Genomic DNA, 17225 nt, shown 5'->3' with positions numbered 1-17225 from the left:
TAGCACATTCAATATAAAATTGAAGCTAAATCAAATAAGTACATCTTTAATGATCATATAAAAGATACAATATAAAAGAAAAGTAGCATACCATTCTGCTAAGAGATGACATTTCTGTCACCCACCATAAGCAACAGTAGCTGCTCTATGTTGTGCCCTATGTACTTCAATACCTATAGTCACAATCTCCTAGGGCTCACTGAGGAAGTACAAGAGGAAAAAAAAAAATTGAAGAAAAGCATAATAATCTCTTTCTCAATTGATTCTGTTTAATACAGGACTGACATGGGTTTGGGAATTATCTGGATTGTTTTCCTATACTTTACTAGCATGACTTCAAAGCAAATAATCAGATGGTTTTTAAAAATTTCTATAGGAAAAGTTGATTTTCACCACCTCATCAACCTTAACAGGTTTAATAATCCTTTTTTAAAATAATTCTTTTTATTGGGATTTACAGTCCATATTAATTAAAATTTACCATCCTATATTGTCTAAATGTTGCATTTGCAAGTTTCTATACCACCTCATAAAACATTATCTTCTTCTTTAATTGTACACGTTACTATTTCATATATGGTTCTACATTTACAAATTTATAAATTATAAATTTATAAATTACACTGCACTCAGGCCAGTATCAAACAAACGCTATTTAGTTAAACCTGCTTGAACATTATAATGACACAATTGCTTAAGAACTCTAATCATTTATTACAATGTCCAAAGATGTATGTCAAGGTTAGATTTTAGTTTCTTTTTCAAAGAGCATGATGAGGTATTAAATATTAAAACTTGCAGCAATAACTTGTCTCTGCAATTGTAATTTTTTTTTTTTTTTTAGCAATTGTAATTTGTACTGTTTGCATGTAACTATGTTTGGCCCTAAGGAATTTAAATTATAAATTTCTAGAGTCATGACTACAATTTTGACTTGAAAGTATTTCAAGGTAGAACTTGATTTTTCATTTGAGAAATGAAAAATTAAAATTATAAATTACCATTTGATAGTATATTCATACTGATAAGTAAGCATGCTTTTTAAAGGTCAAAATCCCAAATTTCTTCTACAGAAATTTATATAGCAGAATTTTTGTGCTTTACTTCATTTCTTTATATGATATAAAATTTCATTAAGTACATAGGAGAAAAAATATCAGAATAAAGATAACTATTCATAAAACCATAATACAGCAAAAAATAAGTATGCCTGTAAAGACTATCCATAAATACCTTAAAATAGATGGGAGCCATACCACCCACTTCCTTTGGGAGAGGAATGCATTCATAAACCATATGATACTGTTTCTTCATGCTCATATTCGTTTCTAAAAAGATACAGTCCAATCCTTTATCTTCAAACATCTTTACCAATGATTTTCTAAACATCTGAAGAGAGGAAATGGCTAGGTAAATAACACACTGAGAGGAGATTCAAAATATGAGAACAATAAAAAGTATAATAAATTCTTTTAAAATTAAAAAAAAATAGTAAACAATGTTTGAACTCTACAATGTTACCTTATAGTTACTTTACTTTCTAAATCTACCACATAATTTCACATAGTTAAGCAATGTGTTTTTTATAACTGAAACGCACTCTGCTCAGTATTATGTATATATTGGAAACAGTGCCAGTAAACTAAAATAAGAAAAGGAAGAGATAAAAATCAAATTTAGGTGGTAAAATATATAGAACTGACAGTAAAATCATAGGAAAACATCCAAAAACCAAAAAAGGTACTCTGAGCAGGTAGGCATCCTTAAATTCAGTAACAGACATGCAGAATTCACTTCCAATTGTTTTTCTATCCTCAAAGTAACTTCATTTGCTGGTTCCCTTCATATGTCTTCTGATCCTTCACTTGCAAATTTTCACTCAGCATAATTCCCTAGAGATTCAACCAGGTTGTTGTTGAGACCCTGCCTAGTTACTGCCATGTGGAGATAGAAGTTCAGGTTTTCCATTCAAGCCTCTGTTGACACCCAAAAATAAGAAAGCCTACAAATTACTGCTGGGTAGGGGTTGGGAGTTCTGGGTTCCGACCAGGTCTCCTCTGATCACTTATTATTGATCACTCATCACTATTCTATTTTCCACTCATTTTATAAAATAAGAACAAGTAGGAAAAAAAATCGAATAATTATAATTTGAGGTAAAGTAAAAAGGTACCTAGTAAGCAACAGATACAGGATTCGCTCTACATTTCTAACCACAGCTATATATATAAGCTCAGCATTTTTTAAAATAAAAAAATAGTAAACAATGTTTAAACTCTACAATGTTACCTTATAGTTACTTTACTTTCTAAATCTACCACATAATTTCACATAGTTAAGCAACATATTTTTTTTAACTGAAACTCACTCTGCTCAGTATTATGTATATATTGGAAACAGTTCCAGTAAACTAAAAGAAGAAAAGGAAGAGATAAAATCACATTTAGGTGGTAAAATTTAGGTTTAACTGTTGGATGACTGTTCTAGAGTCTATCTGGATAATAGCGAAGAAGACAGACTTAAGATGTCATGGATTATAAATGAAAACTCAAAAGTACTAAATTAGTGATACAAGAATAGTTCAATATTATAAAATATATAAACATCATACTTATAGCCTCGAGGACACATACACACTTTTAAGTACTTCATATATATATATATATATATATATATATATATATAAAATACTTTAATTTAAAAATATGAGTTTAATGGTATAATTTGAGGTTATCAACTCCATTAAAGCAGGATTTCCCCAAGTTCAATACAACAAATACAATATACATAGTTAAATAATATGCATTCTTTAAAATTTATATGAAAACTAAACAATGAAGAAAGTGTTTTAGTTCATTATCATAAGATACCAAAACTATTTTATGCTTCACAGAGATGTAGAGATCTCATGTTACAGGGGCGAAATAAAATTCCCGTATTACTAGTAGAAAACACTTCGTCCTTCAGGTAATCACTATTTTCCACGTTTCTAAACTATGATTACTCACCTAATTGCAATTCCTCATTTAGTTAACACATCTGGACTTATATTCCTTACAATATATTTAAGTAATCTATACTAGAGTGTTACGATTCTTACACATTACAAACCACATTACAAAAAACTCAGATAAACACACGTAAAGGAATTTAAAATAAATATTAAAGTATTTTCATTAAACATACCAAAGCTATTTAGGGCTGATGATATAATATTAATACTATAATTTATTCAAATTTTCTAAATAGAACATGTCTAAAGATAGGATTATCCTAAGATAAATGTTATGCGATAGTACAGAACATACACATTTAATTCTACACCCTTCATGAAGTGACCCCTCAAAAATGACATTAAGATAATTTTCAAAACAGCATAAAGCTATTAGAACAAAGAAAATATGCTAAAAATCAGATCACCCCATATTATCTGACTTAAACACTAGAAAGCTGGTTCACAGTTGGGTGATATAGGAGGAGGCAGTTTAGCAGGGATGGTAAAGAAGAAACCCATGCTACACTGCAGAATCCTCAAAAGGCTCAGGAATTGGCAGCACCAAGGAATTATGGAACTAGAGGTGAAGTTGTAATGAAAAACAATGGCACAGACGAAAGTCTTTTGAAAAAAAATAACTAACACACCGGATCCCCTCCTCCACACCAGCAGAACACTATAGGATAAACTTCTGGAGAAGGCAAACAACAAAGTTGCTGGGCTAGGAAAACCAGACACAGTTGAGAGTATACAGTCTGAAAACAGGGGCATCATAAAAAATGTTACTTAGTGTTCTTAAATGTTTGACATTCTGCCACACCAGCCTTCTTTCCCAACTCAGCTCCCAGAACACTGGAAAGCAGACATAGATGCTCTAGGCAAGAGACTGAAAGAGTGTTTTCTGGAGAGTCTGACTAGCCCCAAGAAAAAGACCCAATGGTACTAACACTGGAAGTTTTCCACTGAAATGGCCCCACAGTGAAGCCCACTGTAGATAAGCATCAACGACCCCACCACCATACCGCTAATTTGAGATATTTAAAAAATGGACCTACAGTATCTGACTATAACGTATGTTCAAGTTCATTTGTCAAACTGATAAGAATAAACTTAAAGGGGAACAAGTTTCACTATATATTTAGTAAAACTAAAAATTTAGATATTATCATTAGAAATCTGTGATTATTCCCACATGCTCTGCTGAATATCTTTGTATATTCTACTAAATACAAGGTCTAAAATTAAATTTAAATGTTACTAGAGGATGGTGATAAAAATTACTTGAAGGAAGTGGTCCCTGAATTTGCAAACATAATTTTTTGCTAAGTCAAGTCATTTTTAACATATATTCTCTAAAAGAGGTGAATGACCATAAGGGTATTAACCAGGGCATAATTAATTTGAGTTTTTGTACATATTTGAAAGTAAAAACAAAAATCAAAAAAAGTACATTTCTTTAAATAAGCTAGAATTCAGATATTTTCTTCATTCACTATCATAGAGTAATTTACACCTTCTAACAACTTCTTTCTATCACAGAAGAGAGCTATAATGCCATTATTTACATAAAACAATTTGGCTTCTCCCTCACTCAATTTTCTATAATGCATCTGGCTTACAAAATCTGCTAAACCATAATGTAACCTATACTAGTATATACCACACCTTTGGGCAGAATTAATGAGTGATTTTATCTCTGCATTTCTCACAACACCTGCATGATCATACATTCATGCACTCAGTATCTACTGAACTGAATAAATTTCTTCTTTATCCAACTCGGTGTTTTTCATCAAGTAACTTAATTTCTTCTTTTTTTTTTTTGGCGGTACGCGGGCCTCTCACTGCCGTGGCCTCTCCCGCCGCGAAGCACAGGCTCCGGACGCGCAGGCCCAGCGGCCATGGCTCACGGGCCCAGCTGCCGCACGGCACGTGGGATCCTCCCGGACCGGGACACGAACCCGCGCCCCCCGCATCGGCAGGCAGACTCCCAACCACTGCGCCACCAGGGAAGCCCAAGTAACTTAATTTCTTACAAAAACATATAACATACATACTAGATTCCTGTATAACTTAAAATCTTTTTGGCACTTTATTTTTGCTCTAAGTTAAATCAGTTTTGCATGTATACATTTTTAGAAAGCATTCCAGAAAAGTCCCCAAATAATTCTCAAAACCAAATCTGCCACACTTTCCACTTTAAATTATTTACTGCACTGGAATCCACTATTAGAAAAAGAAAAATTTTTTTCACATCAAATACACTTATCCACACTTTTACCCTTGCTGGGCCACAGATGCATTAAAACAGTTTGCCCTTTAACTTTCACAGCATAAACTAAAAGATTTCAGGGAGTTAAAAGACGGAATTTCATGAAATACAGTCAAAATATCTCCTCTCTTGGTATCTTTATCAGCATGATACAAAGACTAGTATTAGTCTCTTTAGAAGTCTTAAAATTTTCGTGTTTTCTAACTAGGGGTTCCTATAACCCCTATTCACCCTATTCACTTGTCAGTCATTAGAAAAACAGGACCTGCCTCCCTTCCTTCCTTCCCTCTCTCTCTCTCTCTCTCTCTCTCTTCTTCTCCCTTCCTTCCTTCCTTCCTCCCTCCCTCCCTCCCTTTCTCTCTCTCTCTCTCTATTTTGGTCATTATAAGGTCTTGCAATTCAGCAGCAATTTCACCCACGTTGTGCCTTTCAATTTCTTGAAGAATCAGACACAGACACAGACATTCATTCACACACACACACACACACACACACACACACACACACACACAATCCCTGAATCCAAAAGGCTATAAGGGAAAAGTATGGAAATTAAAGCTGGTAACAAAATCATGACAAAACATAGCAGCAGAAAAGGTCAATGCCATTATAGGAAAATATGACAATTGCTAAATGTAAACCACTAAGTTCCAAAAATTATTTTTTATTATCTGAAAACATCTTTCCTTTGGCTGTAATTTATTAGCTTACTGTGGTAAGAATGATTATTTCATGTTCCACGAAAGCAAATATTAGAAATCTTACATTGATTTCTTTTAAAGTAAAAATAATTATTACTTGATCATAGTTTATTTAGTAGACAAAAGCTTTCAGTTGTATACCTGGAACTAATATATTATATGACAATTATACCTCAATAAAAATTTTTATTTAAAGCTTTCAATAAAGTAAAAAGTGAGTGGTGAAAACATCATGACCCACAACATACACAACTATGGAAATGTATACTTGTTTAAATTCAGAAAGTAAAATCATTGAATGAAGGCATAAAACTTGTTAGAATTTATCACAATAGTGTGTAAAAACTGCTCTTGATCATTACAATGATCATGAGCATTATCATGCTGACCTGAATTTCCTCCCAGATGTCTTCATCCAATAAGGTAGCTGCTCTATAGTGCTGCAAAGGGACTATCAAGCAGTGCCCTTCAGTAAGAGATCGTAAGTTGGGTAAACATAAATAAACCTATGGGAAAAAAGATGCAAAGGCGAAATGTTATTGCTATTCTCAGTTCTGAAAGATGAGCCCCTCATAGGTTAACATGGCTAACAGTTAATAAAATAAACCTGCTCATAAGAAATATATTATAGTTTAATATTTTAAAGACATTCACTATTTAAAAATTTAAAATCCATGAAGATATCTTTCAATAATCAGAAACTTATTGCATAAGTCTCAATTTTGACTGCTATACCTCAAAGATTAAGCTTACCAAAGAGTAGAATGAATGACACTTTATCCTTCACCTGAGAAAGCTATATGCCTTCAAAGCCCTTGAAACAGCACAAATTTTGCAAGAATAAAAGAAATACATGACCTGGTAGTGATACGAAAGTTAAACTGATGCCTGTTAATCAGGTCTTCCTTCCCTCATTGGCTGGGAAAAGAGAAATAACCTCTGTATGGCTTTACAGCACTGGTTAAGTTCTATTTATTTACATACATGTATTACCTACAAGCTGGTACTATTTTTTCATTTTACACAAACTGTCTAAAAACAAAAAAGGTCAATTAGTATATATGTAGAGAGGAAAAGGTGTTTATAAGAACCATAAATATTCTTCAACGAGGCTTGATCCTATTTTCTATAATTTTTCGCTAGGTTTTAGCTAGAAAAATTTTATGTAAGAGAATTAATGAATTAATAAATTTATTTATTAATTGCTTTACAAAATTATGCAAATTTTTAAAACTTCACTGTAAGAGGAGAAACTAGGAGTGTGTGTGGATATGGCTATCTACTTAAATTTACAGTTAAATCCCCAAAATATTCACAATTAAAAACAATATCAGGAATAAGCACTGAAGAGGTGGCCAAGACGTTGGACTAGGAAGACCCTGAGCTCACCTCCTCCCACAGGCACAACAAAATTACAACTAATTACAGAGCAACTACCTGTAAGAACAACCTGAAGACCAGCAGAAAAGATACTCCACAACTAAAGACATAAAGAAGGAACCACAATGAGACAGGCAACAGCGCTGGAGATGCACTTTAGTCAGGACCTACACCCCCAGGTCAGCAACCCACAAACCAGAGGAATATTACAATTATAGAGGTCCTCCACAAGAAGCAAGGAGTGTGAACCCCACACTGGGCTCCCAGGCAGGCGACCTGCACCATGAAGATGAGCTCCCAGAATGTCTGGCTTTGAAGGCCTGCAAGGTTTGCATATGGGAGAGATCCCAAGGGCAATAGGAAATAGGGACTCCATTCTTAAAGGTTGTCTGCAAAATCTCACATGCTCTGAGTCCTAGCACAGAGGCACTAGTTTGAAAGGAGCCTGTTTCAGACCCACTTGCTGCTCTTGGAGAGCCTCCGAGACAGGCAGGAAGCAACTGGGACTCCCCCTGGGGACAGAAAAGCTGGCAGCAGCCATTTTTGGCAGCTCATTCTACCTCAATAACACCAGCACTGGCAAGCACCATTTCAGAATCCTCCCTCTAGCTTATTAGTGCCAAGGACCAGGCCTGTCCTCCAGCAAGCTGGCATCAGCCCTGAGCCCTGCTAGGCATGCAATGAACCACTTGAGAAGCCTACCCCACCGACCAGCAGACGGCAGCAGCCCCACATCCCATAGGTTGAAACAGACAACCACGAGAAAAGCCCACCCTGCACTCCAGCAGGCCTGCAAGTTGTGCCAAGAGGCACCACAGCCAACTAAGCTGGGGTTCAGCCCCACATACCAGCTGCCCAATGGAAGTTGACCCTACTGCAACAGAAGGGTACATGCAGTCCATATAGGGGGCACCCCTAGGAATAGGGCTCTGGTGACCAAAGGGGTGCATGCTGCCAGGCTCCAAAGGATGTCTCTTATATAAGGCTACTTCTGAAGATGGGGAGAAGTAACTGACATACTTAACACCGAGTGAAAAAACACAGAATTGGGTAAAATGAGGAGATGAAGGAAATGTTCCAAGTGAAGGAACAAGACATAACCTCAGGAAAAAAAAAAGAAAAGCAACTAAACAAAGATAAGCAATTGACCCAATAAAGAATTCAAGATAATGATCATAAATATGTTAACTGAACTTGGGAGAAAAAGGGATGAACACATTGACAATTTCAAAAAAGAGTTAGAAAATACAAAGAAGAACCAAAGAGAACTAAAGAATACAAGAACTAAAAGAAAAATATATACTAGAACAAAACAACAGTAGATTGATTCAGAGGAACTGATACAGAGGAACTGATCAGAGATCTGGAAGATCTGGAAGACAGAGTAGTGGAAATCTCTCAAGCTGAACAACAACAAAAAAAAGGGTTTTAAAAATGAGGACAAATAGAGAAAGACCTCTGAGACAACATCAAGCATACTAATATTCACATTATAGGGGTCCCAGAAGGAGCATAGAAAGAAAAAGGGGTAGAAAATGTATTCAATGAAATTATGGCTGAAAATTTCCCTAACCTTAAGAAGGAAACAGATATAGGTATAGGAAGCTATGGAGACTTCCAAACAAGATGAACCCAATGTGTCTACACCATGACACATTATAATTAAAATTGCAAAAATTAAAGACGAAGAGAGAATCTTAAGAGCAGCAAGAGAAAAGCAACTAGTTACATATAAGGTAACTCCCATAAGGCTATCAGCTGACTTTTCAGCAGAAATTGCAGGCCAGAAGGGAAGGGCATGATATCTTTAAAATGATGAAAAGAAAAAACCTACAACCAACAATACTCTACTTGGCGATGTCATCATTCAGGTTTGAAGGAGAGTTAAAGCATTTTAAAGATAAGCAAAAGCTGAAAGAGTTCAGCACTAAACTGGCTTTACAAGAAATGATAAAAAGACTTCTCTAAGGAGAAAAGAAAAGGCCATACTAGAAGTAAGAAAATTATGGAAAGAAAAGTCTCACTGGGAAAGGGAAACATACATTAAAGGTAGTAGATCAACCACTTACAAATAGGAAGGTTAAGAGATAAAAGTAAAAAAATTATCCATACCTGCAATAAGTAGTTAAGGGATACACAAAACAGAAAGATGTAAAATATGACAACAAAAACATTAAATGTTGGGGGGAGGGCAGTAAAATGTAGTGTGGTTAGAATGAGTATAAACTTAACAGATCATTAATTTAAAATAAAGATTATATATATATATATATGCAAATATGTATGTTGCTACATATGAGCATCATGGTAACTAAAAAAATCAAAAACCAGTAATAGATACACAAAAAAGAAAAAGAAATCCAAATGTAACACTAAAGACAGTCATCAAATCACAAGGAAAGAGAGCAAAAGGAGAAGAAAGGAATGAAGAAGAACTATAAAAACAACAGGAATACAATTAACAAAATAGCAACAAAGACACAGAGCAACTAATTTGGTAAAAAAAAACAAGAATGATACATATGCTGCTTCCAAGAGATTCACTTCAGATCTAAAGACATACATACTGAAAGTGAGGAAACAAAAAATTGTATTTGATGCAACACGATACACCACATAAAAAAACTGAAGAGTATAAATCATATGATCATCTCCATAAATGCAGAAAAAGCTTTAGACAAAATTCAAGACCCATTTATAACAAAAACTCAACAAAGTGGGTATACAGAGAACATACACCAATATAATACAGCCATACATGAAAATCTCACAGCCAACATTATACTCAACAGTGAAAAGCTGAAAGCATTTCCTCTAAGATCAGGAATAAAAAGGATGCCCACTCTCACCATCTGTGTTTAGCGACAGCAGAGAAGAAAAAGACAAAAAAAAGACTGCAAATTAAAAAGAAGTAAAACTGTCACTGTTTGCAGATGACATGATACTATACATATCAAATCCTAAAGATGCTACAAAAAATTACTATAACAAATAAATGAATTCAGTAAAGTTGCAGGATAAAAGATTAATATACAGAAATCTATTGTTTTTCTATATATTAATAATAAATTATCAGAAAAGGCAAGAAATCAAATCCCATATAAAATTGCATCAAAAAGAAGAAAACACCTAGAAATAAACTTAACTAATCATGTGAAAGACCTATATTCTGAAAACTATAAGACACTAATGAAGGGAACTGACGATACAAAGAAATGGAGAGATATCCTGTGTTCATGGATTGGAAGAAATAACACGGTTAAAATGTCCATATTACTCAAAGCAATCTACAAGTTTAATGCAACCCATATTAAAATAACCATGATATTTTTCACAGAATAAAAGATCCTGAATAGCTAAAGCAATCTTAAGAAAAAAAGAACAAACTGTAGGTATCACACTCCCTGAGTTCAGCTGATACTACAAAGCTACAGTAAAATCACAACAGTATGGTACTGGCACAAAAACAGACACAGAGATCAATTAAGTAGAACAGAAAGCCCAGGAATAAACTCATGAACCTATGGTCAATTAATCTATGGCAAAGGAGGCAAGAATATACAAAGGAAAAGACAGTCTCCTCAATAAGAGGTGCTGGGAAAACTGACCAGCTACATGTAAAAGAATAAAATTAGAACAGTTTCTCACACCATATGCAAAAATTAACTCATAAAACTCCTAGAAGAACACTATAGGCAGAACACTCTGTGACAAAAATCATGGTGTTATGTTTTCACATCAGTCTCCTAAGGCAAAAGAAACAAAATAAAAAATAAACAAATGGGACCTAATTAAACTTAAAAGCTTTTGCACAGCAAAAGACACCATCCACAAAATGAAAAGACAACCTACTGAATGGGAGAAAATATTTGCAAATCATATGACCAATAAGGGGTTAACATCCAAAATATACAAACAGCTCATAAAATTCAATATCAAAAAACCAAATAACCCAATTGAAAAATGGGCAGAAACTAGAATAGATATTTTTCCAAGGAAGATATACAGATGGCTAATAGGCACATGAAAAGTTGCTCAACATTTCTAACCATTAGAGAAATGCAAATCAAAGCCAAAGATATTACCTCACATCTGTGAGAATGGCTATCATCAAAAAAGTCTATAAATAACAAATGTTGACAAGGATGTGGAGAAAAGGAAACCCTGTACACTGTTGCTGGGAATGTAAATTGGAAGTCACTACAGAAGACAGTATGGAGGTTCCTCAAAAAACTAAATATAGAACTATCATACGATCCAGCAGTTCCCCTCCCAGGTATACATCTGAAGAAAATGAAAACAATAATTGAAAAGACACATCACCCCAATGTTCACAGCAGTATTATTTACAATAGCCATGATATGGAAGCAACCTAAGTGTCCATCAACAGATGAATAGATAAAGAAGATGTAATACACACACACACACACACACACACACACACACACACACAATGGAATATTACTCAGCCATAGTAAAAGAATGAATTCTGCCAATTGTAACAATGTGGATGGATCTAAGAGGTATAATGCTTAGTGAAGTAAGTCAGACAAAGAAATACAAACACTGTATGTTATCACTTATATGTGGAATCAAAAAAAATAAAATAAGCAAATGAATAAAATAAAACAAATACAGAGAACAAGCTAGTGGTTACCAGTGGAGAGAGGGGTGGGGGAGGGGAAAATAAGGATAGGGTTTTAAGAGATACAAACTTCTATGTATAAAATAAATAAGCAACAAGGCTATATTGTACAGCACAGGGACATATAGCTATTATTTTGTAATAACTTTAAATGGAGTATAATCTATATAAATACTGAATCACTATGTTATAAACCTGGAACTAACATAATATTGTAAATCAACTATATTTCAATTAAAAAATAAAAAATAAATAAAAGAAAAAGAAAAGGAAGCCAACTCTTGCCACTTGTATTTAGCCACAGCAATCAGACAAGTAAAAGAAATAAAAGGAATCTAAACTGGAAAGGAAGAAGTAAAACTCACTGCAGATGACATGATACTATATATAGAAAGTCCTCAAGATGCTACCAAAAATACTATTAGAACTAATAAGTGAATTCAGTAAAGTTGCAGGATACAAAATTAATACACAGAAGTCTGTGGCATTTTTATACACTAATAACAAACAATCAGAAAGAAAAAATTAAGAAAACAGTCTCATTTACAGTTGCATCAAAAAGAACAAAATACCTACAAATAAATCTTACCAAGAAGATAAACAAATTGTACTCTGAAAAGTATAAGACATTGATGAAAGAAAATGAAGATGACAAAAATAAATGGAAAGAAATTCTGTGTTCATAGACTGGAAGAAGTAATATCGTTTAAAATGACCATACTACCCAAGGCAACCTGGAGATTCAATGCAATCCCTATCAAAATACCATTGGCATATTTCACAGAACTAGAACAAATAATTCTAAAGTTTGTATAAAAATACAAAATACCCTGAACAGCCAAAACAATCTTGAGAAAGATGAACAAAGTTGGAGGTATCACACTTCCTGATTTCAAATTATACTACAAAGCTATAGTAATCAAAACAGAATGGTACTGGCATTAAAAACAGACACATAGATCAATGAAACAGAATAGAGAGCCCAGAAATAAACCCATGCTTACATGTTCAGTTAATCTACAACAAAAGAAGCAACAATATACAAAAGAGAAAAGATAGCCTCTTCAATAAATGGTGTTGGGAAAACTGGATAGGTACATGCAAAAGAATCAATCTAGACTACTTTCTCACACCATATTAAAAAAATTCAAAATGGATTAAAGATTTAAATGTAAGACCTGAAACCAGAAAACTTCTAGAGAAAACTATAGGTAGTACACTCTTTGAAATTGATCTTAGCAACATTTTTTTGCATATGTCTCCTCGAGTAAGGGAAACAGAAGCAAAAATAAATAAATGGGATTACGTCAAACTAAAAAGCTTTTACATAGTGAAAGAAATCATCAACAAAATGAAAAGGCAGCCTACTGAATGGGAGAAAATACTTGCAAATGATAGATAAGGGGTTAATATCCAAAATATACAAAAGAAGTCATATAACTCAAGACCAAAAAAACAACTGATTAAAAAATGGGCAGAGGACCAAACAGAAATTTTTCCAAAGAAGATATACAGATGGCCAACAGACACATGAAAAGATGCTCAATATCACTAACAATGAGGGAAGTGCAAATCAAAACCACAATGAGATGCCACCTCATACCTGGCAGAATGGCTATCATCAAAAAAACAAATAACAAGTGTTGGTGAGGATGTGGACAAGAGGTGACCCTGCTACACTGTTGGTGGGAATATAAATTGGTGAAGGCACTATGGAACACAGTGTGGAGCTTCCTCAAAAAATTAAACATAAAACTGCCATATGATCCAGCAATTTCACTTCTGAGTATTTACCTAAAAAAAACAGAACACTAATTCAAAAAGATATATGCATATCAACGTTCATTGCAGCATTATTTACAATAGCCAAGATACAGAAGAAACCTAAGTGTTCTTCAATAGACGAATGGATAAAGGAGATATGGTATATATCTGTGTGTGTATATGTGTGTGTGTGTGTGTGTGTGTATATATATATATATATGTACCATATATACAATGAAGTATAACTCAGCCATAATGAAAATGAAATCTTGGCATTTGCAACACTACAGATTGAAATGCTAAGTGAAATAAGTTAGACAGAGAAAGATAAATACCATATCATCTCACATATACGTGAAATCAGAAAAACAAAACAAATGAACAAACATAATGAAACAAAAACAGACTCACAGATACAGAGAACAAATGGTGGCTGGCAGAGGGAAGTGTTTGGGGATGGAGGTGTGAAATAGGTGAAGGGGATGAAAAAGTATTAAAACTCCAGTTACAAAATAAGTAAGTCATGAGGGTGTAATATACAGCATAAGGAATATGGTCAGTAATATTGTAATAACTTTGTATGGGGACTGATGGTTACTAGACTTTTCATGGTGATCATTTCATAATGTATGCAAATGTCAAATCATTACGTAGAACACCTGAAATTAACATAATATTGTATATCAACTATATTAAGTAAAACAAACAAAAAACAGTACTGATTCATTAGATGTAACAATTTTACTATACTAACGTTAAGATGGAAATAATAGATGAAACTGGGCACAGGGTATATGGAACTCTATACTGCCTTACAATTTTTCTGTAAATCTAAAACTGCTCTAAAATCAAAGTACTTTTTTTTTCTTTTAAGTAAAGGATAGTGTTAAGACAAGAAGGGGAGAGATAACTTTTATTTTTAAAAAAGAGGGAGAAGGCAGGGACAATTTATGATCAGAAGCTTACATAACTGTCTGACTCTAATGAGTACTCACATAGCTTCATTAATACATTTGGATTTACGACATTAACTTTAAGTATTAGAAATTCAAGCTGAGTGAGAATTGCTGAACTGCTTTAGAATACTGTTAAATTATTACTACCTAACGCAAAGTAATTCCTTAGAAACTCATAATCATATATAATTACTGAGGTAACAACTAAAAGGAATAATTTCTTACTGTTTATTCAGATTAATAAAATAACCTATTAGCTACAATAGATGGGATAAGCAGTCAGATACTGTAGTAAATAGATGAAATTCCTTCGAACCAATATTTCAAACATTTCTATATTAAAATATTCACGGATGAAAGGCTGAAGCTTGATAGCAGTTATTAAAGCTAAGATAGCATAATAAAGCATAGACCAAGAAAAGAGATTCAAATGGTATTAAAATGAAATCAGAATGAAACGACTAGTCTGAGAGGGAAGAAACATCAGCCAATGCTCAGTAAGTTAAAGGCAAAAGAAGATTTAATACCTTTACAAATCTCTAATGGAAAATGTGGATTACCTCACAGCAGAAGAGGAAAACTGAGACTAGGAAAAGGAATGTATGAAATAATATATGAGTTGAAGAAATAGAAAATGTCTCTTTACTGGCCAACAGTTTCCTTTCACTAGTTAATTGAGAAATGCCTACTTTGGGACACCGACTATAAGGTAGGAGGCTAAAAAAAGGTTTATACACTTCACACCTCTGGGCCTCCCCTGGACCTGGCCTGTCTTCAGTGCATTAGAGAAAATGAAGTCATTGAAAAAAACCCAAACTTCTTGTAAAGAATTACTGAAAACTTTGTGTTACTTTATGTTTAATTTATTCATACATTTTTTAAAGGTAGGGACTAGATGAAAAGGGAATGAAATATTTATATATAATGTCATAATTATGAAAATGCGAATGTTTATGTAACAATCTAGAAAAGAACATAGAAAAATTAATAAGTGATTAAGGTGGGGTTTTTGATTGATTAAATTTTGAATGGAATTTTTACTTTTACTTTTTGATAAAGTCTAGAGGAAAAGAAAGAAAAAGAAAAGGAAGGGTAAGGAAACAAAGAAACCAAAATCCAAATTGATAAATTGACTGTCTTAATGACCTAAAGATATTAAAGTCTAGAATTGGAATGGAAAAGTCAATGCCAGTTCTTTGGCTACACAGGTGCTTGTGTGTATGTGTAAGTATGTATATACAACAAACAAATTAATTAATATGTATATGTATATTCCCCAAACTATTAGTTCTTGAAACTAGCATTAATTGAACTTCCTCTCCTACCACTTTTTCTCACTCACTCCACTCCAGCTATACTGATCTTTTTTCTGTCCCATAAATGCCTGCCTTACTTCCTCCTCAAGGCTTTTCACTCACTGATATCTTTCTGAAACATTATTCATTCATAGCTTCATGTTGCTTGCTTCTTCTCATCTTTCATACCTTTACTAAAATACCTCCTCAGAGAAGCCTTCTACACCACCTTCTCAAAAAATACTCTCCCATTATTTTATCACATTTGCTCTCTATATCTGCTTCATAACAACACTTTCTTTTATATCAGGGCAATCATTACGTTTTTTATTCTCTGCTCTATTTCACTAGAATACAAGCTCCACACGTATATCTGATTTTCTACTTTTCCCCAGTGACTACTGAGGTTCTGGCATACATCAGGTACACAATAATTATTTACTTAATATAAGAATGAGGGATTGCATTGAAACTGTAGATTGCTTTGGGTAGTAGAGTCATTTTCACAATGTTGATTCTTCCAATCCAAGAACATGGTATATCTCTCCATGTATTTGTATCATCTTTAATTTCTTTCATCAGTGTCTTATAATTTTCTGCATACAGGTCTTTTGTCTCCTTAGGTAGGTTTATTCCTAGATATTTTATTCTTTTTGTTGCAATGGTAAATGGGAGTGTTTTCTTGATTTCAATTTCAGATTTTTCATCATTAGTGTATAGGAATGCAAGGGATTTCTGTGCATAAATTTTGTATCCTGCTACTTTACTAAATACATTGATTAGCTCTAGGAGTTTTCTGGTAGCATCTTTAGGATTCTCTATGTAGAGTATCATGTCATCTGCAAACAGTGACAGCTTTACTTCTTTTCTGACTTGGATTCCTGTTATTTCTTTTTCTTCTCTGATTGCTGTGGCTAGAACTTCCAAAACTATGTTGAATAAGAGTGGCACAATTTGTATGGAAACACAAAAGACCCCGAATAGCCAAAGCAATCTTGAGAATGAAAAATGGAGCTGGAGGAATCAGGCTCCCTGACTTCAGACTATACTACAAAGCTACAGTAATCAAGACAGTATGGTACTGGCGCAAAAACAGAAATATAGATCAATGGAACAGGAGAGAAAGCCAGAGATAAACCCACGCAAATATGGTCACCTTATTTTTGATAAAGGAGGCAAGAATATACAGTGGAGAAAAGACAGCCTCTTCAATAAG

The 17225-nt window shown here is 33.7% G+C and overlaps 1 protein-coding gene across 3 annotated transcripts in view; it reads right to left on the bottom strand.

The window, feature by feature from the left end:
• CWF19L2 (CWF19 like cell cycle control factor 2) overlaps positions 1–17225 on the bottom strand; it is a 193580-nt gene that overhangs the window by 25297 nt on the left and 151058 nt on the right. For all 3 annotated transcript variants that reach the window (XM_067750901.1, XM_067750903.1, XM_067750902.1), the window contains exons 14-15: positions 6358–6474; positions 1234–1389 (exon numbers count right to left, since the gene is read on the bottom strand). In XM_067750901.1, the coding sequence (XP_067607002.1) occupies positions 1234–1389; positions 6358–6474 (273 nt within the window). The remainder of the gene's footprint in view (positions 1–1233; positions 1390–6357; positions 6475–17225) is intronic.

This window comes from Pseudorca crassidens, chromosome 9, assembly GCF_039906515.1.
Source record: "Pseudorca crassidens isolate mPseCra1 chromosome 9, mPseCra1.hap1, whole genome shotgun sequence".
NCBI lineage: Eukaryota > Metazoa > Chordata > Mammalia > Artiodactyla > Delphinidae > Pseudorca > Pseudorca crassidens.
This window is presented reverse-complemented; position numbering and strand designations above follow the sequence as displayed.